Source organism: Procambarus clarkii, chromosome 26 (assembly GCF_040958095.1).
Source record: "Procambarus clarkii isolate CNS0578487 chromosome 26, FALCON_Pclarkii_2.0, whole genome shotgun sequence".
NCBI classification, from domain to species: Eukaryota; Metazoa; Arthropoda; class Malacostraca; order Decapoda; family Cambaridae; genus Procambarus; species Procambarus clarkii.
Window position 1 is genome coordinate 21,413,784 of NC_091175.1, and position 25,600 is coordinate 21,439,383.

The 25,600-nt window shown below is 46.9% G+C and overlaps 1 protein-coding gene across 1 annotated transcript in view; it reads left to right on the plus strand.

Moving 5' to 3' along the window:
* Positions 1-885: 885 nt before the first annotated feature.
* Positions 886-25,600, plus strand: part of LOC123756908 (mitochondrial intermediate peptidase) — an 80,823-nt gene continuing 56,108 nt past the window's right edge. Inside the window, exons 1-8 of the mRNA XM_069331972.1 lie at positions 886-1,387; positions 8,195-8,323; positions 8,652-8,785; positions 15,980-16,104; positions 16,309-16,450; positions 17,641-17,829; positions 17,929-18,070; positions 19,358-19,568. Coding sequence (XP_069188073.1) covers positions 1,190-1,387; positions 8,195-8,323; positions 8,652-8,785; positions 15,980-16,104; positions 16,309-16,450; positions 17,641-17,829; positions 17,929-18,070; positions 19,358-19,568 — 1,270 coding nt within the window. The 5' untranslated portion in view covers positions 886-1,189. The remainder of the gene's footprint in view (positions 1,388-8,194; positions 8,324-8,651; positions 8,786-15,979; positions 16,105-16,308; positions 16,451-17,640; positions 17,830-17,928; positions 18,071-19,357; positions 19,569-25,600) is intronic.

The window sequence follows — 25,600 nt, forward strand, 5'->3', positions numbered from 1 at the left end:
TCCTCTGGTCCCTCAGGCACTTTCCCAAGGGATTGTGACACCGGGGGAACATGAGGCCCAGAGTGAGGCTCCCACCAGTCGCAGACGCCGTCAAGAGAGTTCGCGAGCCGACCACCGCTTCCGTCAGGCAGAGAAAAGCATAGATCAACATCCTCTGGACTGGAAGTCATTGATACCACACATTTTACTTACTTTGTATGAGGCTTTTATGGCTTTTTCTAGTGGTTGCCCCTTTGGAGACGTCTGTGCACTGGTGGTCAAAAAGTTAGCTGTTGTATTTCAGGGATAATGGCGCCCCATCCTGAGAATACTGTGGTGTTTTGGAATGCCCGCTCCCTTTTAAGAAGACGCAATTTCTACGCAATTTTGATTCCACCCCGCGTCCATGGACTCGTCATCATTCTCGACTCCTCGACACTCCCATCACTCGTCTCCGGATTGGGCACACTTGCCTGGCCGCACATCTCCATCGTCTACGGCTGGTAGATTCCCCACACTGCCAGTGGTGTCCGACCCAGGAGGATACAGTGGAGCACCTTCTTCTTCACTGCCCTCGATTTCATAGCGCTCGCGTCAGACTACAGAATGCTGTTCGTAGGCTGAATATTCCCCGCCTCACAGTTCCCGTTCTCCTTGACGGGGCAGGTGCGAGAGATGAAGACGTTCGTCATGACATCCTTCGCCATACCTTCCGCTTCATCCGTCATGTCCGTGGCCTGAAGAGACTGTAAAATTTGTGGCCTGAGGAGATTGTAGGGTCTATGGCCTGAAGAGACTATAGGGACCCCATCCCTCCGCTATTTCCCGGTATCGGGCAGCCGGGGCGCATCCGATCTCACGATCGTCGTCGCCCCTAAATCAACACAACAACAACATAGAAAACGTAAACACTTCACTAGTAACATAAGCGATCAGCTTAAGACATCAACACTACATTCGTCGCCTTAAATTAATACCTTCACGCCCTTCGATCTTCGTTGCCTCTCAGTCAAGAACAACAACAATAAATTAATACCAAGATACACTCAAGTTATAACTGTCACAGGGAGCCGTCATCTCACAACATCCCCTGTAATCATCGGGAAGATAATCTCAAGCTGCACATGTCCTAAGGAAGAAGAGGCCGGTGTTGTAGAATATAGCGGCTACGTAATTCGTCGGCGATTGTAGTAAATGTATCTTCTTAGTAATGTTATATCTAAGGAGAACTAAATCCATTTGGGGCCATTTGAGGAAGAGGCCGGTGAAAAGATGCACATTATGGTCAGGAGCGTCAGGTGTTGGAAGGCTGAACACCTGTGGGGTGCACACCTGGTCACCTCTGGCCGCTGCCTTCAACACCAAGCCAAATAAGTTGCTGAGTCTTCACTTCTCCAAGAGCACATCTGTGAGTTATATTCGGTGCCTTATTCAGTAATTTATTACTATGAATAATGGAAGTGATCACACAAACCAAGAGAGGTACTGTATAATTAACGGTATATGATTCCAGTACCGAGGCATAAGTTAAATGCTTCAGTCGCTGGTATTATATAAAACCTTGTCTGTTGAGAGAGAGAGAAATTGGTAATGATGGCTGCATGACTGGAATTGTTTGCTAGGACATGGAGTCACATGGGCTGCCTTCTGGTGGAAAGAGTGTTAAGCTAACTAGTAGTTGGACCTAGACAACAAGTCAAATCAAATGTTTATTCAGGTAAAGTACATGCATACAAGGTGAGATACAAACATATTGTTGGACTTCTGGATAGAGTTAGTACATACAATGCCTAAAGTCACTATTATGCAATGCGTTTCGGGCCATGTGTGGGAAAAACACTTACACTAGAATTTAATGCTAATTGAGATCAAAGCATACATTGAGTTGAAAAATAGGGAGGGGAAAATATATATATGGCAGAAAACAGCAGTTATACAAGTTGGTCAACAGTGTTTGAAAACAGTAAGACATGGGTTGACATTTAGGGGGGGGGTAAGGTAGATTACATCATGTTTATTAGGTAGTACTTATTTGTTCTCTTTAACTGGTTGAGAGAGGTACAGCCTTTGAAATGATTGGGAAGGTCATTCCACATTCTTGGTCCCCTAATTTGCAGAGCATTTCTAGTTTGGTTAAGTCGCACTCTTGGAATATCAAATAGATATTTGTTTCTGGTGTGGTGCCCATGGGTTCTGTTACAACCTTCTAGGAAGCGTTTAAGGTCAGGATTGGCATTACAGTTCAGAGTTTTAAATATATAGAGAACAGTTGAGAGGATGTGCAGTGACTTAATATCTAACATATTCAAAGATTTAAGTAAATATACCTAGTGTGCATAGTTCACATCTGGGATACAAATGTCTACCCGGTTGCTTGTTTTGGTGGTCATCTACCTTTTTGGTTTGTTTCCTTCAGCTCTGTAGAATCTTATAACCCCTGAGTTCCCTTGCCTCTATTGAGAATGTCCGATTTTGGTCCTATTTTTCAGTAAGCACTCATGAGTCATGAGCCAGGTGGAGTACCCAAAATTTGGAAATTACCAGGTGGGTAGCTTGAGGGTCCACTGAGAGACCCACCAGAAAGAGACAGTTCATTACATTCAATGCTGGATTTTTGGCACTTTTTATTATTATTATGGTATTCACTTTATGATGTGTGCTAAATAGCTAATGATGCTTTAGTAAGAATGCACAAATGTACATGTAGGCTATCAATACAATTTGTTACTGTATTTGGTACAAATCATTTTATTTTGCATTTGCAGTAATATATGTTATTGCTGGCCATAATCTCTATAATGGAAGAATATTTTGCCCATGTTTCAGTGTTTTTTTCCAAGTCCTTTCTTGTTTCAATCAACAGAGCGATGTTTGTGCCTGCCTTTGATCTGTGATGTGGGCTCTTGGCAGCTCCACATCAAGGTTTCTAGATTGCTTCAACATTAAACTTGGTTGATCTCAAAGGTATAACTTCTGGCATCCCAGGAGTTGGTTATGGCACAGTTGCAATTTGAGCTGGAGGCTCTGATTGTTTTTGCACATGCCTTTTTGTTCATAGCAGCTGCTAGTGCTTTGCTAACATTGCCTTGCTTGCTTCTATAGAATATAGTGTTAGCTATACTGTATTGGTCATTGTGCTTATTGGCTTGCCATTTTGGAGCAGTTCCAGGAGTCCTCATGAAGATTGTCCATGTTGTGGGATACCTTTATATTAAACATTCTTTTTTTCCTGATCAAGAGGTTGCTTGAGTGTTATCTTAATTAGATGTATCATTCCAACTGCTTCACCTGATGTTATTGTTGGGGTCTGTACCTGGATTGTACCTAGATGGGGTTTTAGGAGTTCTTCTATTCCCCAATCCCGGCCCAGGGCCAGGCTTGACTTGAGAGCTTGGTCCAACAGGCTGTTGCTTGGAGCAGCCCAACGGCCTACATATCCACCACAGCCTGGTTGGTCCAGCACTTCTTGAAGAAAACTATCTACTTTTCTCTTGAAGATGTCCACATTTGTTCCGGTACTTCCCACTCCCTCCAAAGGACAGGGTCAGTCATAGGCCATGCCCCTGGACCTGACCATCATCCTGCCCTAGGTTTGGTGGTCTTGTGAGGTTCCATGGGATTAAGCAAGAGAAATCACTTGGAGGGGGTGAGGGTCTCTTTAGAAATAAACATTAAATGTAAGGAAATGTCTCTTTTTCTTGGCTGCACCTCAGTAGCTCTCAGGTTCTACTCTTATCAGTTTTTACTTTTTTGTGTGTAGTGGCTCAATGGTGAGGTGGCTGGTTATCCTGTGGCTTTAGGCACTGGATAGCCAGCTCTCCTACCCATTATCAGATTGAGCTGCCACATAGTAATGGATTATCTTGAGATGATTTCGGGGCTTTAGTGTCCCCGCGGCCCAGTCCTTGACCAGACCTCCACCCCCAGGAAGCAGCCCATGACAGCTGACTAACTCCCAGGTACCTATTTACTGCTTTACTGCTAGGCAACAGGGGCATCAGGGTGAAAGAAACTCTGCCCATCGTTTCTCACCGGCGCCCGGGATCGAACCCGGGACCACAGGATCACGCTTCCAGTGTTCTGTCCGCTTAGCCACCGGCTCCCTAAATAAGCTGGTGGGGGAGTTTAGAGTATGTATTATGACTGCTTATTTGTAGAGTATCATTGGTAGGTTTAGAATCACCAGACAATTTTTACATGAAGTTTTTCAGATGTTTTATGACTCTTTAACAGCTTTTTGCTTCGGTAGCGAGTTGATTATCACTCGCTCCTCACCTTATTGAGGGAAAAGGTCAGCATGAAGTGGTACAGTACGTATTTGCTTCTGGTTAGTAGAAGATTGTTACAAAACCTCTACTGTGCCAGTGCCATAAGCAAGAATAGCTACTGGACGACCAGCCAGAAAGAAATGTCTCTTGCCTCAACACATTTTTCTCATATACAGTATATTCAAATATGATTTGCATGTGTTTTGATATGAATGGTGTGTACAAAACTGTAACTCCTGCACAAATTAAGGGTCTCGTGTAAAGAAAAATTAAAAACTAAAAAAATTTGTGCAGCAGAAAATTTAGCTCAATTGGCGAGATTTAATTCCAGTTTATTTCTTTGTAAGGAGTGCTTGTTGTCTTTACTTTTCTACTGTCTTTACTTTTTCACCCACAGGCTTATAAACCCATGGAACTGCCTACCTGCAGAAGCCATAAATGCCAAAACTCTGTTGAATTTTAAAATCCAGCTAGAACAAATAATCAGAACAAATTGGTGGGAACCTTTGATAAGTGGCTGGTTTTCTGTCCTCGTTGAGGCCACTAGTGTTAGTGTTCCTTAGGTAAATTCAAGTAAATTCAGGTGTATTTATTATTAATAATATTTCTATAACTTGTATTCAGGTTAGCAAGAGAAACTTTTGTACAGTATTCAGAAGAGACAACTACTGAATTGAATAATATTCAGGTAAGTGGAATATTGATTTTTAACTATTACTCCAGATATAATGCTTCAGTAATGTTCTGTTAAGGCATCAGACTTGTTTAACCATTGCACTGTGCAAAGCACCTTTAGGTAATTACCTAAGTGTAGTTACAGGATGAGAGCTACGCTCGTGGTGTCCCGTCTTCCCAGCACTCTTTGTCATATAACGCTTTGAAACTACTGACGGTCTTGGCCTCCACCACTTTCTCACTTAACTTGTTCCAACCGTCTACCACTCTATTTGCGAAGGTGAATTTTCTTATATTTCTTCGGCATCTGTGTTTAGCTAGTTTAAATCTATGACCTCTTGTTCTTGAAGTGCCAGGTCTCAGGAAATCTTCCCTGTCGATTTTGTCAATTCCTGTTACTATTTTGTATGTAGTGATCATATCACCTCTTTTTCTTCTGTCTTCTAGTTTTGGCATGTTTAATGCTTCTAACCTCTCCTCGTAGCTCTTACCCTTCAGTTCTGGGAGCCACTTAGTAGCATGTCTTTGCACCTTTTCCAGTTTGTTGATGTGCTTCTTAAGATATGGGCACCACACAACAGCTGCATATTCTAGCTTTGGCCTAACAAAAGTCATGAACAATTTCTTTAATATATCGCCATCCATGTATTTAAATGTAATTCTGAAGTTAGAAAGCATAGCATAGGCTCCTTGCACAATATTCTTTATGTGGTCCTCAGGTGATAGTTTTCTATCTAGAACCACCCCTAGATCTCTTTCTTTATCAGAATTCTTTAAAGATTTCTCACATAATATATAGGTTGTGTGGGGTCTATGTTCTGCTATTCCACATTCCATAACATGACATTTATTAACATTAAATTCCATTTGCCAAGTGGTGCTCCATCTACTTATTTTGTCCAGGTCTTCTTGAAGGGCATGACAATCATCTAAATTTCTTATCCTTCCTATTATCTTAGCATCTTCAGCAAACATGTTCATATAATTCTGTATACCAACTGGTAGATCATTTATGTACACAATATACATCACTGGTGCAAGAACTGAACCCTGTGGTACTCCACTTGTGACATTTCTCCATTCCGATACATTGCCTCTGATTACTGCCCTCATTTTTCTATCAGTCAGAAAATTTTTCATCCATGATAGAAGCTTACCTGTCACCCCTTCAATATTTTCCAGTGTCCAGAACAACCTCTTATGTGGAACTCTGTCGAAAGCCTTTTTTAGGTCCAGATAGATGCAGTCAACCCAACCATCTCTTTCCTGTAATATCTCTGTGGCTCGATCATAGAAACTGAGTAAATTCGATACACAGGATCTTCCAGATCGAAAACCATACTGTCTGTCTGATATTATATCATTTCTCTCTAGGTGTTCTACCCATTTAGTTTTGATTAGTTTTTCCAATACTATCACTATTACACTTGTCAATGATACAGGTCTATAATTGAGGGGGTCTTCCCTGCTATCACTTTTGTAGATTGGAACTATGTTAGCCTGTTTCCACACGTCTGCTACGATTCCTGTACACAGGGATGCCTGAAAGATCAGGTGAAGTGGAATGCTGAGCTCAGATGCACATTCTCTCAGAACCCATGGTGAAACGCCATCTGGGCCAGCTGCTTTGTTCTTACCGAGCTCCTTGAACATTTTTTCCACTTCGTCTCTAGACACCTCTATGTGCTCTATGTTGTTCTCTGGAATTCTTATTGTATCTGGTTCCCTAAAGATTTCATTTTGTACAAACACACTTTGGAACTTTTCGTTTAGTGTTTCCTCTGAATATTATCCTTTACCTGCAATTTGTTGTTTATGAATTTATAGAATAGACCTGGTTCTGTTTTACATTTGTCTGCAATCCCTTTTTCAAAATTTCTTTCTGCCTCTCTCCTCACTGCCGTGTAGTTGTTTCTCGCATCTTTGTATCGCTGGTATGTTTGGGGGTTCGGCCTCTTCCTGTATTGATTCCATTTTTGTGTCTTTTGGTCTCTAGCCCTCTCGCAATTTCTATTGAACCAATCCTGTTTCCTAGTTCTGCATCTCTGTTTTGGTATAAATTTTTTTGTGCCTTTATCATATATTTCACAAAACTTGACATACATCTCATTCACTTCCTTTCCTAGCATCAAGTCTGTCCAATTATACTCACTAAAAAAATTTCTAAGGTCACCATAATGTCCTCTCCTGAAGTCTGCTCCTGAAGGTGCTCTAAGAGTTGTGCTATTTTTTTAATTAGGTTATATTTTAATGTTTTTAATGTTTTCATTACTGTTTGTGTTTTCAAATGGAAATACTGTAGTTGAGTTTGGAGACATTTTGACATTAACTTTACCTGAATATTTATAAAAACAAAAAAATATGTCCTTGACAATTGCACTAAGAAGTTTTTGCCGAAACCAGGTGTGCACTGCATGTGTTAAGGCATTTGGAACACCACCACACTGTCACTCAAACTGTTAAAATCTACCACCACACAGGGTAATGTGGAAGCAGGTTCAACAGGTATGAGCACTGAGAGTATTCTGCTGATGGTGGCTGGCTGGCTTCTATATATACGGGAGCTTGACCGTGCAGATGGCGCTGATGTAACGATAATTGGAAGCCAGCAGACACAAACTATCAAGGTGCTTGTTGACCAGAGTGGCGCGGGCCTCTGCAGACGCCAGGTGTCCTGGGGAGGTAGGGTGACTAGAGTGTAGAGTGGTGGAATCGTGTCTAGATGTTATAGCTGTTGTTATTGTTGTTAATTCTCTATTCTTGAACATGCAGACGTGTTGTGGTTGAACAGGTGATGAAGGAATAGGCTCAATCTTCTTCTCTAGGGAGATTCTTGTGACACACAGTAACAAGGTTATTGCGAATAACCGAATTCAATTACGGGCTCACTATAGCCCATGCTACATTGACATTTCGTTCTGAGTAGCTAAATCTAAAACAACAACATGTGACTTGTTTTTCATGATAATGAGCTTTGAGTATAAAATTGCCCAAGCGAAGAGGGTTTTGGGGATGGTTAAAAGTGAAGGGTTAAACAAAGAATAATATTACCTGAATTTACCCGAGGGCCACTATCTCTGGTGGCCTCATCGACGACAGGAAACGGGCAGCTTGTCTAAGGTCCCCTCCTTTATCCTGATGATTTTATCAAGCTGAATTTTGAATTGCAGCAGTGTTGGCATTTATGGCTTCAGCGATTACGCATTATAGATCATAAATCTTGGCTTGTAGATATTGTACCTCTAAATTGGGGTAAATTTATATAATTCCAGGGATTGTTTGGCTTATCTGAACTCCAAGAACCAGATGGATTTTATTTACTAAAAGAGAATGCTATCCGCGAGGCAGAGAATTTAGTAGCAGAGTGCTGCTCGCCTAACAGGTCACGTAAGATGGTTGAGGTGAGTGAATGGCAGAATATATTTTTATTTTGAAGAGTTGAAGTTCTTTCCCTCCTTCATAATAATCATTTTGGATTGAAATCAAATCAAATAATCATATTTTAGTGGTTATTTAGCACAAATAAAAACAAAAAGACAAATAATAATATACAGTACTAGTTATTAGACTACAGTTTAGCTGTACAGTACAAATTAAATATAGTTGGTTTCATATGATTTTGTTTTATTCAGCTAATCATGCAAGAAACTTTATTCATAAATGTTGTCACTTCTTTGATTTCCCCAAAATCTGTAAGAATCTATTTAATTTATTGTCTTCTTTTATTAGGTGTTCGATCACTTGTCAGATGCTCTTTGTCGTGTGGCTGACCTGGCAGAGTTTATTCGTATGGCACATCCTCAAGCACGTTATTCATTTTCTGCTGAGGACGTATGTGTGGCCATTGGTGGTCTTGTTGAACAGTAAGCAGACTTTTGTCGTTTTGTTTTCTACTTTTGTTTCAGTTATATTATAATTACATGTATGTACAAACAATTAACAAAACATTTCAAAATACCAAAATTTTTGCGATTAATTATATTTGTATCCCACAGAACTTCATTAATTTTAATGTAATTGCTTTACTTTATCTCTTAATTAAAATAGTGCTATAAGGAAATAGAATTTCCATTTAATAATATGTTGCTTTTTAATGCCTAAAATCGACCTTTGTGATTTCAATCTTCTTGCTTCGACATCACCTTATGTCTACAGTATTTAATAATTGCTCAGAATAATGGAGTGGTGCGCGGACAAGCTGCACGGCGACAGTGTATGATGTTTGCTTGTTTCTTTAGGTTTGGGAAAATTCTGCCTCTCTGTTCGGTCTTAGGTTGCAATTTCTTACCAAGTGGGGTCTGTTTTGTTATGCCTACCTTTCTGGGTACCTAACCCTGGTCGAAGGTAGATATGGAATGCTCCCAAATACATGGGGGTTTCAATAGGCCATTGCTTCCTTTGGGGGAGCAATGGCCAGGTTCTGGCTTGTGGTCCCCTCCATTGACTGTTGCTCCAGACTAATATAGCGTACAGTATATCAGTTTGATAGCTCCAGGGAGCCTCTGAGGCTCACCCAAAAAAACGGCATTTCATTACTTTCAATGCTGTTTTTTTTTTTCTGGGGGAGCCCCATCGGCTCCCCGGAGCTTTACCAGGCTGATATGCTAATGTCAGACTTTGGCATCAGTCATGTGTATGGAGTTCTAGGGCCTATCGGGGACCACGGCCAGAACCTGGCCCCCTCAGAGAGGCAAGGGGAGCAATGGCCTATAGAAGCCCCCGTGTGGTTGGAAGCATTCTATGTCTGCCATCGACTGGGTCAAGCATCCAGAAAGGTAAGCATTCCAAAACAAACCCCTATTCTGGTTAAAATTGCTACCTAAAGCCGAACTAGTGGATAGAACTCTCCAACAGAAAACAAGCAAACTAGTATGACGTCACACGTCACCATGCTGCTGTCTGCGCAGCTCTCCCCTCCCCGGGAGGGGGAAAGGGGAGCCCCAGACCTCCCACACCGGCTATCCACCCATCAGTTCTTCGGCTGATGCTATAGGCACCGGTTGTGTGCTCCGGCTCCAGTAGTTGTTTCAGCACTGTACCTAGAGTGTGGTGTCTGTCTTCTAGGTGGTGTGTGAGCCGGGTGTGAGTCTCTAGTACTCGGGCTGCATGCGCCTAGGGTTCCCTTCCCTAGGTGCCCTGTATGTACTGCCCTTGGGGCTTGGGGCCACCTTCCACAAGTTCCTTGGGTCCTGCCCCTGCTAGGCCGTTTACTGCTTGGTTTTCGGCCGCTCTTTGTGTGCTCGGGTGTTCTATCTCCCTTGTTCGCCTTAAGGTAAGGGGCAGTTTTGCACTGGTGGGGCACAGGGTACTGTGCACATTGTCTTTACCAATCATGGCGGCTGGCTCTGTTCCGCTTGGGTACGCTGTCCTCTTGCGTTTTTTTTTTTTTTCTTTTTGTTTATCTACCTGGTGGGGGTCTGCCTTCGTTCTTGCCCCTTGTGTCCCTTGTGTTCTGAGTATTTTTCTGGTGGTACCTCCTGCTAGGTCCCCGTGAGTGTACACGTCTCGGGGGTTCAGCTCTTAGAAAGTTGTTTGACAGCTTTGGGCGCCGGTTAGCAGTACCCTGCCTGGGATTACCTGAGAGCGAGTCCTCTTATAGTAAATGCTCGGGACCCTGGGAAACCCCTGGGGGCGCACGGGTCCGATGGATGTAACCCCAGAGTCCCCCCTCTCTTCCAGCGAGTTTGAGGGTAGCTCTCACCCCTTGTCTCTGGGTGACTCTCTGTTTTGCCTCCGTCTGCTGCCTGTGGGGTTGGTGACTCCTTCGACCCGGAGTCCTGCGAGTTTTGTTGCTCGTTGTGGCTCGGTTACCCAGTTGTGCTGACTAAGCGGGTGCGAGCAGCAGGGGCGTTGCACTTTGAGCCTTGGTGGTGGCAACGCTCTCGTCTGTTTGCTTCCCGGGAGCCCCAAGGCTGCCCCGTTTTGGTTTGTGTTGGGATTTGGGGGGGTTGGTTGCTTCGGTTCCTTCCACGCCCCCCCCTTCCTGCCTGCATCCGGTTCCTTACCGTCTGTGGGTTCGGGGTGGGGTTTGGTGGTTTTGAGACTCGGGCAGTCTCGGGGAATTCCCCTTCCGGGGTAGTGACGGGGGCATTTGAGCCTGTTCCTCCAGCCATGTTGTAAGAGTCTGCCAGTGGGCTCCCTTCCTTAGTGTTTCCGCTGCTGCCCCGGTTTCCTGGTACGGCCGGGGCTTTGGGGGGATGGCTCGGCCCCAGGGCCTGTCGTGTAGGTTCCCGGGGCTGGGGAGGGGTTGACTTGTGGGGGGCCTTGGCCCCGTAGGACCCCATGGGGGTTTTTCTCCCCCTCTAGGTGGGGCTTGTGGTTAAGCGGAGTGGGGTTTTCCTCCCCACTCGCCGTACGTGTTGTTGGGCGTCGGCCCCCTCCCCGGGCTCGGTTCCTTGGCCTTTGAGTCGGTTGGTTCCGTCTTATGGGTGGATGCTCCTCCCACTTTTTGGGACGGTGTCTTCATCATGTTTCCCCGTTCTTGGGGTTCTACGTGACTTCTGGTCTCAGGTGCGCCTGTGCCTTCGGGACTGGTGTTGGCTTCTGTGTTCTCGAGGGTTCGGGAAGGTTTTCGCTACTTCCCGTATTTTTGGAATGTCTGTCGGCTCCTCGTCTGGATAGCCGTTTTGGGCTGCTTGTGGCCCGGTTGGGCTACTTGTCGCCCAGTTGGGCTACTTGTGGCCCAGTTGGGCTGCTCGTGGCCCGGTTGGGTTCCCTTTTGGGCTCTGTCTTCGCTTCGTTGGCCGGTTTTGTTTTTCCTGCTTCCTCTTTTAGCTACTTTTCTAGTGCAGTAGTCCTGGTTGGCGCCTTCCCGCAGAGCGGGTAGTGCGGTTCGGCCAGCGTGTCGTGCGCATGCGCCGTGGAGTTTGTTTTGGTCTGGGCGGTGTGTTTGTGCTGGTGTTTTGCGCCCTTTTTTCTCAGGTGCTTCGCCTCTCGCTCTTCTCCCTTGCTCCGGGGGTGTCCTAGTTTCCAGCTGTATGGAGGACGCCGAGGTTTTCCCTGTGTCATGGGTGTGGGCCGCCTCCTTCACCTCTACCCTGCTCTCCTGCGTATCCGGCTCTGGCTTTTTCACCTGGCGGTGCACCCAGGATCTCCTGGGCACTGTTGGATCGTGTCTCGTTCGTGCCTCCGCTTGACAGGTGAGTGTCTGCGGTCTGGCGTCTTTTGGCCGGGGTGCTGGATGCGGAGATGTTTATATACCTGTCTTTATTTAGGTATATTTCTGTACGACTGAGACTGTTCGCATACCAGTGACTGTCCCTTTTTCAACCCTTCCTGTCCCACTCATGTGCATGTCCAACCCATGCTAGTCATTCAGGGGACCCACATCTTTCATGTTATGCGGTGTGTGGGTTGTGGTGCTGGTTATGTACTCACCTGGTAGGGCCCTCCTGGTTGTGCTTGCGGGGTTTGAGCTCTGGCTCTTGGGTCCCGCCTATATGGAAGAACTTGCGGGATAGTACCAGTGGAGTGCAGTGGTGCTATAGGCACAATCGGGGAACACTGTATAACCATCAGAGGTCTGCAGTTGTTACACGACCTACCTGCGAACATACGCCATATTGCCGGTACGTCCGAGGACTTGGGGTGTAAATGAACTCCCAGAACCCCATCCAGCGGGTATCGTGCGGCTTTCTCCACCATCGGTCGCCTGGTGTGCAGGTTCCTGGGCTTGCTGGGTTCTGTCGTGTCTCCAATGGCCCTGTCTGGGGTCTGCCTGCTCCGTTCTTTGCCTTTGCAGAAGCGAGTTGCTATTTACATATTGCATGTTGCGGTGGTGCCTGTTGCTGCTGCACGTGTGCATTGGTTACGTGTTTCGCGGTGGTGTGTCCTTGTTCCTGTGTCTGGTTGTGGTGTGGCACTTTGCTGTTGTTTTGTGCCTAGGGTTTGCGTGTGGGGGTTTGCTTGTTTTTTTCGTGGTCTTCGGGTCCCTGGCTTGGCCCTCCCATGTGCGTGGGTTTTCTGTCCCTGCCTGATTGTCCACCCCTGGTTGTTTCCTGGGGTTTGTGCTTCAGTTCTTTCGTCCTGCCTCTCCCCAATCGTTTTCCTGGCATCTCCTTTGGTCGGTTTTGCCTGCACTTGCTGCTGAGGGGGGTGGTCGGTTTCTACCGCTTCCTTTCCTTGTGCGCTCCCTTGTTTCCTCCTCGCCGCAGGGGTGTTCTGCGTGCGTTCCTTGGCTTCTTGGGGGTTCTTTCCGCCTGTGTCCTGTGGTGCGCTTATTTGTCTCGGTCTGTTGCAGTTGCTCGTACCCTTTGGTTCAGGTACTGTTTCTGGAGGCAACCCTTCCGCCTTCTTTGGTTTTCCTGGCTTACCCTGCCGGTTGGCTTTTCGGGGTCTTGCGATGTCTCGCATTGGACCCATTGTTTCTGAACTCCCGGCATGCTTGCTTGCTTTAGGGAGTTTTTCTGTTCGGCAAACGTTCCATCTCCTTGTGCCGCCTGGGTTTTCGGTGGTCGTGCCCGAGATCTTCCCGTGGCTCCGCCTTTTCCTGGGCTCGGAGGGGCCTTGTTGGGGCTGCTTACGTTCTGCCTCGCGGTCTCGCCTCCAGTTGGTGATTGGGTGGCTTCGTGGTAGGTGTCCCACCTGCGTACTTCTTATTGGCGGCAGTATGGGGTATTTTGGCGGTCCTTCCTTTTCCTCCTGTCCCTTCTTAGGTGGCTGCAGTTGTTAGCATCAGCTTGGTTTTTCTGGTGGGGGTTGGGGGCCCGTCGTCTTGCCACATACTGTCGCCTCTTTTCGTGCGGCGCTGGCGGAGCCGCTTCGGCTTGCTTTCAGTCTAGGTGTTGCTTCTGCACCGTTAGTAAGCTGTCTCGTGTGTTGTTTCACCTCCGGCCTGTTCGTGCGCCGCTTGCACCGTCCTGGTCTCGGGTCAGCGTGCTCTGTCTTCTCCTCGGTTGGTAGTGCCCCTTCGGTTCCGATTTGTTTTTTCGTTGGCTCTTTTTCCTGTTGGTTTTTGCCTCTGGGGGTCGGGTCGCTGGTTTTGTTGCTCCTTCGCAGGGGTTTTTCTGCTCCTTCGGTTTTAGCGTTTTAGTTGTTCGGTGGCAGCAGTTTCCATCTTTTCTGGCACGGGATGGGGCTGCTGCGTTCTGGAGGGGTCCTTGGTTTGTTGGTGCTTGGTTGGTCGGGCCGGGAATGTGTCGTGTTTTGTGTTCCGTGGCGGCCCTCCGCTGTTATTTGCGTGCCACGGCATCTGTGTCCGGGGCGCGTTTTGCGTTGATCTGCTTCTGTTCTTCCTGGTTCGCGGGTGACGGTGTCCCGGGTTGTCAGCCGTGTTCTTGCGGCTAACCTGCCTGTGTTCTTCCTCCATGACCGTGGCGTTCGTGGCTTCGCTGCTCTCGCTGCCGTCTGAGCGACGTGTCCTTGCTGTCATTCGGGCACGGATCTTTGGTGTTCGTACTGGGGACTTGCTGCTCGTTGTCTCGTGTTGTTCCCGGGCCCTCTCGGGGCTGTGGCGCCTTGGGTTGGCATTTGCTGCCGGTTGTCTCGCTTCCGTGGGGGGTGCGTGGTATCCGCCTCCCGGTTCCGTCCCTTTGATCTTCCTCTGTGGGTAGTTAGCTCCGGGGAGCCGACGGGGCTCCTCCCAGAAAACCAGCGTTGAATGTAATGAAACGCCATTTTCTGGGTGAGTCCCGGAGGCGCCCTGGCATCCCTCCCTCCCTCCGGTCGGCGTTTTTTTTCGCGTTTTTGACATCCAGCCTCAAGAACTAAGGTGTGGGTAGCCGGCGTGGAGGGTCTGGGGTTCCCCCTTCCCCCTCCCAGGGAGGAGGGGAGCTGCGCAGACAGCGGCGCGGCGGCGTGTGACGTCACACTAGTTTGCTTGTTTTCTTTTGGGGAGTTCTATCCACTAGTTCGGCTTTTGGTAGCAATTTTAACCAGAATAGGGGTTTGTTTTGAGGCGCTTACCTTTCTGGGTGCCTGTTCCGGTTCTGGCCGTGGTCCCCGGTAGGCCTAAGAACTCCATACACATGACTGATGCCAAAGTCTGACATTAGCATATCAGCCTGGGATAGCTCCGGGGAGCCTCAGGGACTCACCCAGAAAATGGCGTTTCATTACATTCACCGCTGGTTTTATGTCACTGTCTTTTATGCAGTGACTTAGTTTTGAGTGTTTAGTGTAATGAAATGCCCCTTTCTGAGAGGCACCTGAAATGTTCCCTCCCTTTCCCTCCCCTGAAAAAAATACCTGTCTTGTTTTCAAAATAATTGTGGATATGTAGTAAATAAGGATGTACATATTATTGATTTATTTGTTTAGAATAAAGCTCAAATGGTATTGAATAAGATGAAAAGGGTAAAATCAATTATTCTAGCATGAATTTTTTAAAGACAGAATAGAAGTGAATACAATTTAGCTGGAGCACCAAAATATATAGCCAAGAGTAAGGTGAAGTGTGTCGAATGGGCCAATAGGCCGTACGACATTACTTATGTTCCAGTGATGTCTGGGGAAGTATGGTGGATGTTCTGGCTTGGTCTAGAAGAGGATAGAATATAGCCGAGTGTTAATTGGCTGTTCATAGTTGGCCGAGTTTGTTTGATGTCTAACCTTTTATTGTCATACCTGTCAGTTATTTCATGCAACATCCTCACTCTCTGCAATATATTCGGTTGCTCTAACTAAATTGTATCCACTTCTACTCTGCCTTTGAAAATGTTGACAGGGTAAACAAATGCATCTCTTAGCATCAGGTCATAATAAAACTGTAAAATGAATTTTGGAGAGTTAATTTTTCAACTTCTCAAGTGGAGAACATAAGAAATACAGAGAAGATTTTTGCTAATACAGTATCATTGATCTCACCCTGTCTTGTCATATTCAATAACACATGTTTACAAGAAAGACTGCTACCAAAATATACTAATAAAGCTCTAAGTGTAGCTAAAGGGCTTGGTTCTCTTACAGTGATATACAGCAAAATGAGGCAAAAAATATAATTTCGTGGGAACTACCAAGTAAGATTATGCATAATATTGTTTGCATTGGCTTTGATCAAAATGTTTCCTGATTATTCTGGTGCATTTGTGAGTGCTTACTTATGTATACATAATTTTCAGGTTAAACACACACAGAAAATTATATGATTCCTTACGAGAAGTTGTTCAGCATGGGGACAAGGTCCCCACTACAGAAGTTGATAAACATGTGGCAAGACTCTTCCTCTTTGATTTTGAACAGTCAGGTAAGCTCTTCTTTGCTAGTCTAGCCGTACAATATAAACATTATTTGTAACATATATGTAAGATATTAATTAGTCTTCCTTTAAACAGATAAGGGAAAATGCTCAAGCTCCCAATCATTTTTTATTTCATGCCATGTTTGATCTATAAATGCTAAACTGCAAAGTATATTTTGCCTAATTAAATGTATTATCATGATCTTGCAGGCATCCATTTGGATGAGGACCAACGTCAACGAGTTGTGAGTCTTAATGAATCAATACTCACACTTGGTCAACACTTTATGAATGGTTCTCTTCAACCCAGAGCTATTCCCAAGGTTAAACTCCCAGAGAGTATTAGGCAACAGTAAGTTTTGATGGCAAATTCAATGTGTGGAGGGATGAAATTAATATTGGTAATGGTGCATATACTACAGTACTGTATATTCTTGTCTCATAAATGGTGTATTGTATCTTAATTGCCTTTAAATCCTAAACTTGTAATAGATTGTTAGTTTGCATCCATGGTTGTCTTTTCTCATTTGTTTCATTGGCCAGCATCCACATTTGTTCATCTTGCAATTACTGTACTTGTTATCAAAACAAATATTTGTTTGTGGAGATTAAGTTAAGTATTATTGTAGTCATTGTTTGTTGTACAGTAGTAACAGAAATAGTAGGAAAAGTAGAAGCCCATCATTATTATCATTACTTCGGTACCCACTTATGTGGGGCAGGGCAGCTACATTGTCCATGAAAAGAGGTGAGCACATGTAATATAGTAAAACAAGGTTGTAGATATCAAATAATAAAACATTAAAAATATCATCCATCCATTCATTATATATATCATTCATACTACAGTACAATAAATAGCATCATGAATTAACAGGTACTACCACATTCCAGCAGTCATCCACAACAGCACTGCACTTCTTTGTAAGATCAAACATTCTTTGCTTCTCATGAATTGTCAAACACATTACTTACATATTCCATTCACCTGGGCTGTATGGGTTTCAAACTATGGACCCCATGCACGTGAGGCCGATACTCGCTTATTACTTACATACGTTTACTCTCCTGTAAACTGCTTGCACCCAGCCTTGTTCCTTACACTATGCCACACTTTGTCCACACTTGGTCCCTGGTTCCTCACACACTCATTTCTTCTTATCCTCAAATTCTTTGCATGCTCTCTTCAGTCTTGTGGGTTATTGATTTTTGGACTATACATATCTCCATGACATTTTCATCCCTAACACTATTCCTCTAACTCCACACATGCTTCTTATATTGTCCATTTCTACTTCTCTAACTCTTGATTTGTTTCATTCATAGCACACCATTCCAAGGCTTAAATTACTCGAGCCACTTCACTTTTCTGACAGATCCTACGCTTAACGTGAATTACACAAATGTATGTTTTAGTAATTATTTAGGTTGGTCAGAACGACCAGTGTCTTTAGGTCTTATTTATTTTGAGTTTTGTTAAAGTATCTCATTCAGTTGAGAATTCAATTGAAAATAGGTTCTCAACTTAACAAATTTTGACAGTTTTACCATCGATGGGGACAACGTTGTAGTAACAGGCTTGCATGCAGATGCTCATACGGAGATTACTCGCGAAGCTGCGTACAAGATATTCCTGCATCCAGACCCTCATCAGGAGGTTCTGCTCATGGAGATGATAAACGGAAGACATGAGATGGCAACTATATGTGGATTTCCCTCGTATGCACACAGGTTGGTAAATACTCTGCAGTAATATACATGTGAACTATGAATTGTGTTGAAACAAACTGCACTATGTGAAGATAATTTTACGTTGTGATATTTTTTCAGAGCTGTAAATGGCAGTTTAGCAGAGACCCCTGAACTTGTGATAGATTTTTTGAAGCATCTTGCTGACAAAGTAAGGCCCCGAGCACAGGAAGATTTTGCTGAAATGAATGCTGTGAAAAAAGCCCAATACAGCAGTTCAAGGGTAAGGTTGCATAGCAAACTGCAGAGTTGTTAAATCAGTTTGAAATACAGTATTTCAGATATTATTACTAGACATGTTTGATGTTGTAGTGTAGTCATTTGTAATATATATGGAGTAATACAGTTGAACAATTAAAATCCAAAATTGTCACTGTCATATCCATTAGAAGCTTAAAATATTTTCATATTCTAGATACATCTATTTCCCAACTAGCCTAAGGTGTCATAACCTTACACATGGTCTTTCTAAACAAGTCCTTCACAGTCGGTGCATGAGCCATGCTTAGGTTTCACCGTTTCCTACAGTGACAAGAAACTTTCTTTTGTATTCCCTCCCCAACTTCTAGGCAAAGCTGTGGAGACGTAACTCGGTCTGCTACTGAGGAGACTGCTCGCTATCAAAACAGAATCATGTGCCTGCACCCCCTATTAGATATACAGTGGGTCCCTGGGTTTCAAATCTCCAAGCTGCAAACATCTATACATTATATGCGAACACGCGATCAGTATTCATTTATCTTCATGTCCAACCCCATGTTTGCAGTACTAACAGGTGTCAACATAACAGGTACTATTATGTGGCCACTTGCCCATACAGTATAAGTGGTGTCACAGCTGTGCTTTCATGTCTGTGACCAGTGTGTCTTATCCAAACTGCTTAGACATAAATATTTTTTCTCAGATCAAGTGAGAATGGTATTCATTCTGAGTACATTTTATTACTTTTTTTTTATTTTTTGGCTAGTAATATCATGAATAATGGCTGACATAAATAAGAAGTGGTATTAGTGTTACACAAGCTAGCTGCCAAGGAGTTGAGGAAGATTACATTGTTGGTGAAAATGGAGATACTGTAATTAAGCAGCAAGAAAGGGGAACCCCACTGTAGATTGACAATTCAGATAATTATCATAGTCTGCGAATCATGGGACAAAGTTAAAGACATACATGCATGGTGTGTGGAAAAAACAGAGTAAAGGAGATGACAAAAAGCATTGTGTAACTGTCAAAGAAACTGTATCCTGATCTGGATGAAGAGGATATGGAGCACTGGTTTGATTGTCACTCAGAGCTCCTCATGTGCATGTTGCATGTTGCAACATGCACATGCATGTTGGTAAATGCAGGTAAATGCATGTTGACAATGCATTTACCATTGTATGTATTTACCCATTCACCTATTCCAGTTACTAAACCTATATACTGTATTATATCACACTGTCTTGTCATTCAATGCATTAATTATTGTTGAATTCTGTATTGATGCCTTTCATCTTCCATATTTCAGGATCTTGCTCCTTGGGATGTTCCATACTTCACTGGCCAAGTTAGACAAAACAAGTTCTTAGTTGGTGCAAATGATCTGATGCCATATTTCTCTCTGGGAGCGGTCATGGAGGGGCTGAACGGACTTCTTGTAAGTCTGTATGATGTGACGCTACAACTGGAAGAGCCACAGCCTGGAGAACTCTGGACAAGTGATGTTTATAAACTTGCAGGCAGGTTTTCTTTTATGTACTGTGCTTATTGAACAAGATCTATATGAAGTAAGTCTGAAATTATTGATCAAAAGATGTAGATGTGCTGTTGGCAAATATTTTTTAATTATAGTGATTGTAGGTTCTTGTTGAAGAGCCTTGAAAGAAGTTAGTGTAGTTGTTATGAAGATAATTGATTACATATACCTGTATTATTTTTCTTAGTACTGTATATTTTTCTGTGGGGAGCCCCTACGGCTCCCTGGAGCTTATCGGGCTAATGTGTGTTATGTTAGACCGGGACATTAGCTAAGGAGTTCAGACCTACCAGGGACCAGCGCCAGAACCTGGCCCCTTCAGAGAGGTTTCAGGGAGCAATGGCCCTGGAAAACCCCATATGGTTGGGGGTTTTCCTTATCTGCCATCGACCGGGGTTAGGCACCCAGAAAGGTAGGCGTAACAAAACAAACCCCACATGGTAAGAAACTACAACAAAAACCGAACAGAGAGGTAGAAAACTCCCTACAATCCCAAGGAAACAAGCAAACAAGCAAACATCACACTTTACTGCCGCGCCGATCGTCCGCGCAGCCCTCCCCACCCCGGGAGGGGGAGGGGGGAGCCCCGGACCTACCGCGCCGGCTGCCAAGCTTCAGTTCGTTCGCTAATGTCAACCGGGATTGACGCTTCTCTGGCCTCAGTTTCCTAGGCGGTGTTTGCCTTGTGTGGCGTTCACTGCCGTGTGTTGTGGTGTGCGGTGGCCAGGAGTACTTCATCAGTGCTGGGGCTGCATGTGCTTAGTGGCTGCCTTCCCTAAGCGCCCTGTGAGTACTGCCCTTGCGTTACAGGGTTATCTTCCCTGGGGCGTTCGGGAACCATTCCCGTAGAGGTTCTTGCTGCTCGGCATTTGCCTCGCCCTTGGGGCCAGCTGGGGCTTGGGGCCCTTGTTTGGCCCTGGGTAGGGATTGGTATTGTGCTGGTTAGGGCGTCAAGGTGTTGCGCAGCCTGCCACCTAAGCGGCGGCCGGTTTCTGTTGCCTCTGGAGACGGTGTACTTTTGCGGGGTTTTTCTTTTGTTTTTCATTTTCTTGCCTGGTGGGGGTCTGCCTAAGGTGGTTATAGTTCCACTGGTAGTGTTTGGCGGCCCTCTGCTAGGCCCCCGTGCTTGTACACGTCTCGAGGGGTTTTCAGTGCTATAATCTACCCTCTTGTTATGTTTGGGTTTCTTAACCGGTTAGCAACACCTTGCCCGGGCTTCCCGTAGTTGTTACCCTACGGGCCCTGGAAACCCCTGTCTGGGCTCGGGGGACCATTGAATGTGTCCTCCGGGTTCCAACCCGTCTTGTACGGGATCGTTGGTTGCTGTTCCCTTGTCTCCGGGTGACAGTCGCCATTTTTACCTCCGTCATGCTGCCTGTTGGGTCACGGACACCTTGACCCGGAGTCTTGCGAGTGATTCTCTGCTTGTTCTCCAGTACTCTCCTGATGTTATTACTGTTCAGAGTACAGGCGGCATCCGTGTTGCAAGCTAGGTTAGGTTGCTGCAACATGCTAGGTTGGTTTCCCACTCGAATGCCCCGTGGCCGCCCCGTTTGGTTAGGTGCTGCTCGCCCCTTTCTCTCCATGTTCCCGGCTCCGGACCGTCTGCATGTTTCTGGGTCGGGGCGGGGTTCAGTTGCGGCAGAGACTCGGGCGGTTTTCGGGGGATGCCCCGTTCGGGTTGGGGACGGAGGTTTGAGCCTGTGCCTCCTGCCAAGGCTTCTGGGTCTTACCAGCGGCCCTTTCTTGTTGCCTTTCCCATGGGCTCTTGCTTTTCTTTCAGGGCGGAGGGCTTGGAGGACGGCTCTGCCCCGGGGCCTCTGTTGTTGGTTCCCGGGGCTGTGGGGGATGCCTACTAGCAGTTCTGGGGCGGTTTTGCCCCTTCAGGGGTTTTTCTGCTGTTGGGCGTCGTTTTTCGCCCTTCCAGTCTGCTAGCTTCCCACATTTGCTGGTGTGTTTTTGTGTATTAAGCGTCAGTCACAGCCCCTGCTGGCGGCCATTTTCGTCTGCCGGTTTCCCGGCGTGGCCACCAGGGCGGCGTTGCGGTTTGTTTACATGCGCCTGGGTGTGCGAGCGAGCGTCTCTGGTGAGTTTTCAAAAAATTTGCAGGGTTTTTGTTCTCCTGTTGTCGTTTCTTTGTTTTTCTGGTGTTTTCTTGCCGTTGCCTGTTTCTCTGGGAACGTTTGGGAGTTGATTTGGGTCTGAGCCTCTGGGTTTAGGCTCAGTGCCCCTGGCTGGTATGCTTGCTCCCACACCTTGCCCCTCGGTTTTCGGTCTGTTGGGACCGTTTTCCCAGGGCGTTCTGCTGGGGTCTGTGCTTTGCCTTTTAGTGGTGTTCTCCGCTGGCAAATGTGGTGGTTTGGGCTCCCCCTGGTTCGATTCTGGGTTCCTTTGGGTTCCTTGGTTTCGTTCTGGAGGTTTCTTCCTCTTGGGCCCCCTTTTGTGGGTTCAGGGGACTTTGTTTCCTCATGTGACCCGGTTCTGCCTTTTGGGGTTCCGGGGTCTTCCTGGCTTGCAGACTGAGCTTTTTGGGTCTTGGCACATGTTGTGGTTGTGCTGGGACTTTGTGGTTTTGCTGTCGAGGTGGGCCTTTTGATGCAATTTTTGTGCCTTCTTTGCCTGGCCGGCGTAGTGCTCTTTGCCACTAGTCGGCGGCTTGTGCTTTTACACTATATGTCCTCACCTAGTTGTGCTTGTGGGGGTTGAGCTCTGGCTCCTTGGTCCTGCCTCTCAACCGTCCGTCAACAGGTGTATCGGTTCCTGTGCCTCTTGGGCTCTGTCATGTCTACATGTGACATTGTATGGGGGTCAGCCTCGTTCCTTGTGTGAGGAGTCGCCACATTACTTCTTAGTGCTTTCCCGTTCCCATTCTGACACTCACAAAAAAAAAAAAAAAAAAAAAAAAAAAAAAAAAAACTAATTCTATCTGTGGCTCTTTTGGGTACTCAGTTTCCACCTGTGTCCCCTAGTGCGTGTGCCCCTTGTGTTACATAGCCTGTCCTTCTCAACCCTGTCGATTCCCTTGGGTATCTTGTATGTGGTGATCAGGTCTCCCCTCACTTCCTCTTCCAGCGAAGTGTGGTTTCATTCCCGTAGTCTCTCCTCATGACTTCGGTAGTGTACTTTTTCTTTCTGAAGGGGTTCTGTTCCCTTCTCTGTTGACTGGGCGCTGGGGAGCAGCTTGCTCTGTTGCCTCTCGCTTGGTCCCGCTGTTGGTGGGCGCTTTGGGTTGTCTTCCGGCCTCTGCTGGCGTCGGAGGACGGCTTCTCCCCCTTGGGGGGGGTTCAGAGCTGGCGGGGTGGGCTTCTTCCCTGCGCTTCGTCATTTCCTCTTCGTGGGTGCGTGGGGCGTGGTCGATCCGCCCCATCCTTCTGGGCTTCCCGTCTGCTCTTTGCAGTCATGAGCTTTTCCCGTCTGCTCTTTGCAGTCATGAGTTTTTCCAGTCTGCAGTTCTTCTGGACTACTTCCGTCTGCGCCCTGGATCCTCTGCCCTGCTCGGAGGACTGTTGTCTCCTGTTCGGATTCTGTTAGGGCCGGGTGCATGGATGGTGGACCTGGACCTCCAGGTCACTTCTTGGCACGTTCCTCTCCAGTTTTTCTGGGGCTAGCACGGTTGGTAATTCCCTATGTGTACTTACCTCAGTGTAGTTACAGGATGTGAGCTACTCTCGTGGTGTCCCGTCTTCCCGGCACTCTTTGTCATATAATGCCTTGATTATACTTGTCATATTGTCATATAATGATTGTCATATGTCATAATATGTCTTCATATGGTTGTCATACAATGCTTTGGTGGTGGGGCTTCAGGTTTGCTGTTTTTATTGCATTCCCTATTTTGTGAAGGGCACTTTGTATACTCTTTGCATCTTTACCGGATCTTAGTGCCCTGTCTGCGTCTGAGATTCGGTGTCTGGCCTACCTCGACGACTGGCTGGAGTGGGCTCCCAGTCAGTCCGCTTGTCTGCTCGCCAGGGGATGGTTCTTTCCAGATCGCTGGGTTTGGTTTCCTGGTGATCTGGAGGTTTTACCTTCTGTTTCCGTCCCGGGTTCGGATCTGGGCCTTGTTTCAGGCTCTTGGGCCCCTCATTGTCTTCCCTCCAGAAGTGTTGCTGTGGCTGTGGTCCCGCCTTTGGCTGTTCAGGAGGGGGTCCCGGGTTGCTCAGCGGTTGCTTGGGCGGTTGTGCGGGAGTTTGCACTTCGGCGTGCTTATCTGCCCGCGGAGTCGGGTTTGGCTCCGGCGTCGGTTGGTTCCTACGGAGACTCCACTTCCGCCTCTTGCATTCCTTGGGTTCCTCTGGGGATCTGGTGTGGGTGCTGCGTCACCAGCTTCCTCTTTGGGGTTTTCGGGGTTCCGTGCCTTGGCGGCTCCCCGAGCCTTCGCTCGATGTGTTCACGGACGGGTCGTCTCTCGGCTGGGGCTTTGTGACCAGTGCTCACCAGGTCGGCCGAGGTTGATGGAGTCTGTCTGTCCATCGGGCTCACAGCCCGGTTCAGGTGTTCATGGCTGTCTGGTTTGCGCTTCGGAGGGTTTGGGTCACTAGGTACTCTCCCATTCAGCTCTGTTTGGACTGTTCTCTGGTGGTTCTTGCCGGAACCACAGGGGGTTTGGTTAACCGTGTGGTTCGTGTCCGGGGTGTGTCCTGCGTCCTGGTGGACAGCTGTCTCGGTTCATTCCTCTTCGTGGGTTGGCCAGTCGTCGCCGATTCGTTTTGTTGGCTCTGTTGGGCTTATGGACTCCTGGCCATGGACGTCTTCGGGTCGGCGTGGTCTAGGCGTCGCCCGTTTTGTGGCGCCCTTCCCACCTGCGAGGACTTCACGGTGGAGGCTTTCGGCAGGCCTGGTCGAGGTGGGGGGTACCGGTACCTCTTCTCCCGGTCCAGCTGTTGCTTCGGGTTCTGGCTCAGTTGCAGCCCATTCCCACGAGAACAGTCCTTATGGTTCCACTGTGGCCGGCCCGGCCTTCTTTTCAGACGCTGCTTGATAGGTGTCCGTACCCGGGGCGTTTTTCCTGAGGCTTCGCCTCTTTCAGCAGGCCGAATCGGTCCTGTCCGTGACTGGTTCGGCCTTCTCTTTGGCTCTTCGCGTCTGGTATTTTGACGCAGGTATCGCCATCTCTATGGTGTTCAGGTGGCTTTGTTGACGGTGTCCCACCTGCGAGCTTCGTCTTGGAGACTGTATGACGTTTCTTACGTCTTCTCGCGTTTTGTTTCCCCCCCGGCCTGCTCATGAGTCGCCTGAGCCATCCTGGTCCTTGTTCAGGGTGCCTTCTTCTCTTCCCCTCAGTTTGTGGTAGCCCCTTCGGTTTTAGTTTCCTCCTCTTTGGGACTGGTGGTAGCTTATTGGTGTGCAGCCTTTCTCTGTCCTGGCGACAGTCGAGACGGCTGCTTTCCGGAGGGGTTCTTGGGGTATTAGTACTTGTTTGGTTTGGCCGGGGGGTGCGTCCTGTGTTCTCCCGGGTCGTCCGCAGTGTTTTCCTTCTTACTGCGGTCTGTCTTTGCGCCCGTGCTGTTCAGACGTTTGCAGCAATTGCTGCTGTGTTGGTGACGTCTCGGGCTCATTTCGGGCGCAGGGAATTGTGGGTCGCACAGGTTTTTGGCCGCCCATCCATGTGTGCGTCTGTTCTTGGGCGTTCTTGTTGCCTTGGGTCGCAGGTTTGCGACCGGTTGTCTTGGCTTTGCGTTGCAGAGTTTGTGGCGGCCGCCTCCCGGGTTAGCCCTTTCTTTTCCTTCTCTTTGGGTATGAAGCTCCAGGGAGCCGTAGGGGCTCCCCACAGAAAACCAGCGTTGAATGTAATGAAACGCCATTTTCTGGGTGAGCCCCGGAGGCTCCCTGGAAACCCTCCCTCCCACCGGTCGGCGGTTTTTTCGCGTTGGTTGAAGCTTAGCTTCCGAACTGGAGCTTGGCAGCCGGCGCGGTAGGTCCGGGGCTCCCCCCTCCCCCTCCCGGGGTGGGGAGGGCTGCGCGGACGATCGGCGCGGCAGTAAAGTGTGATGTTTGCTTGTTTGCTTGTTTCCT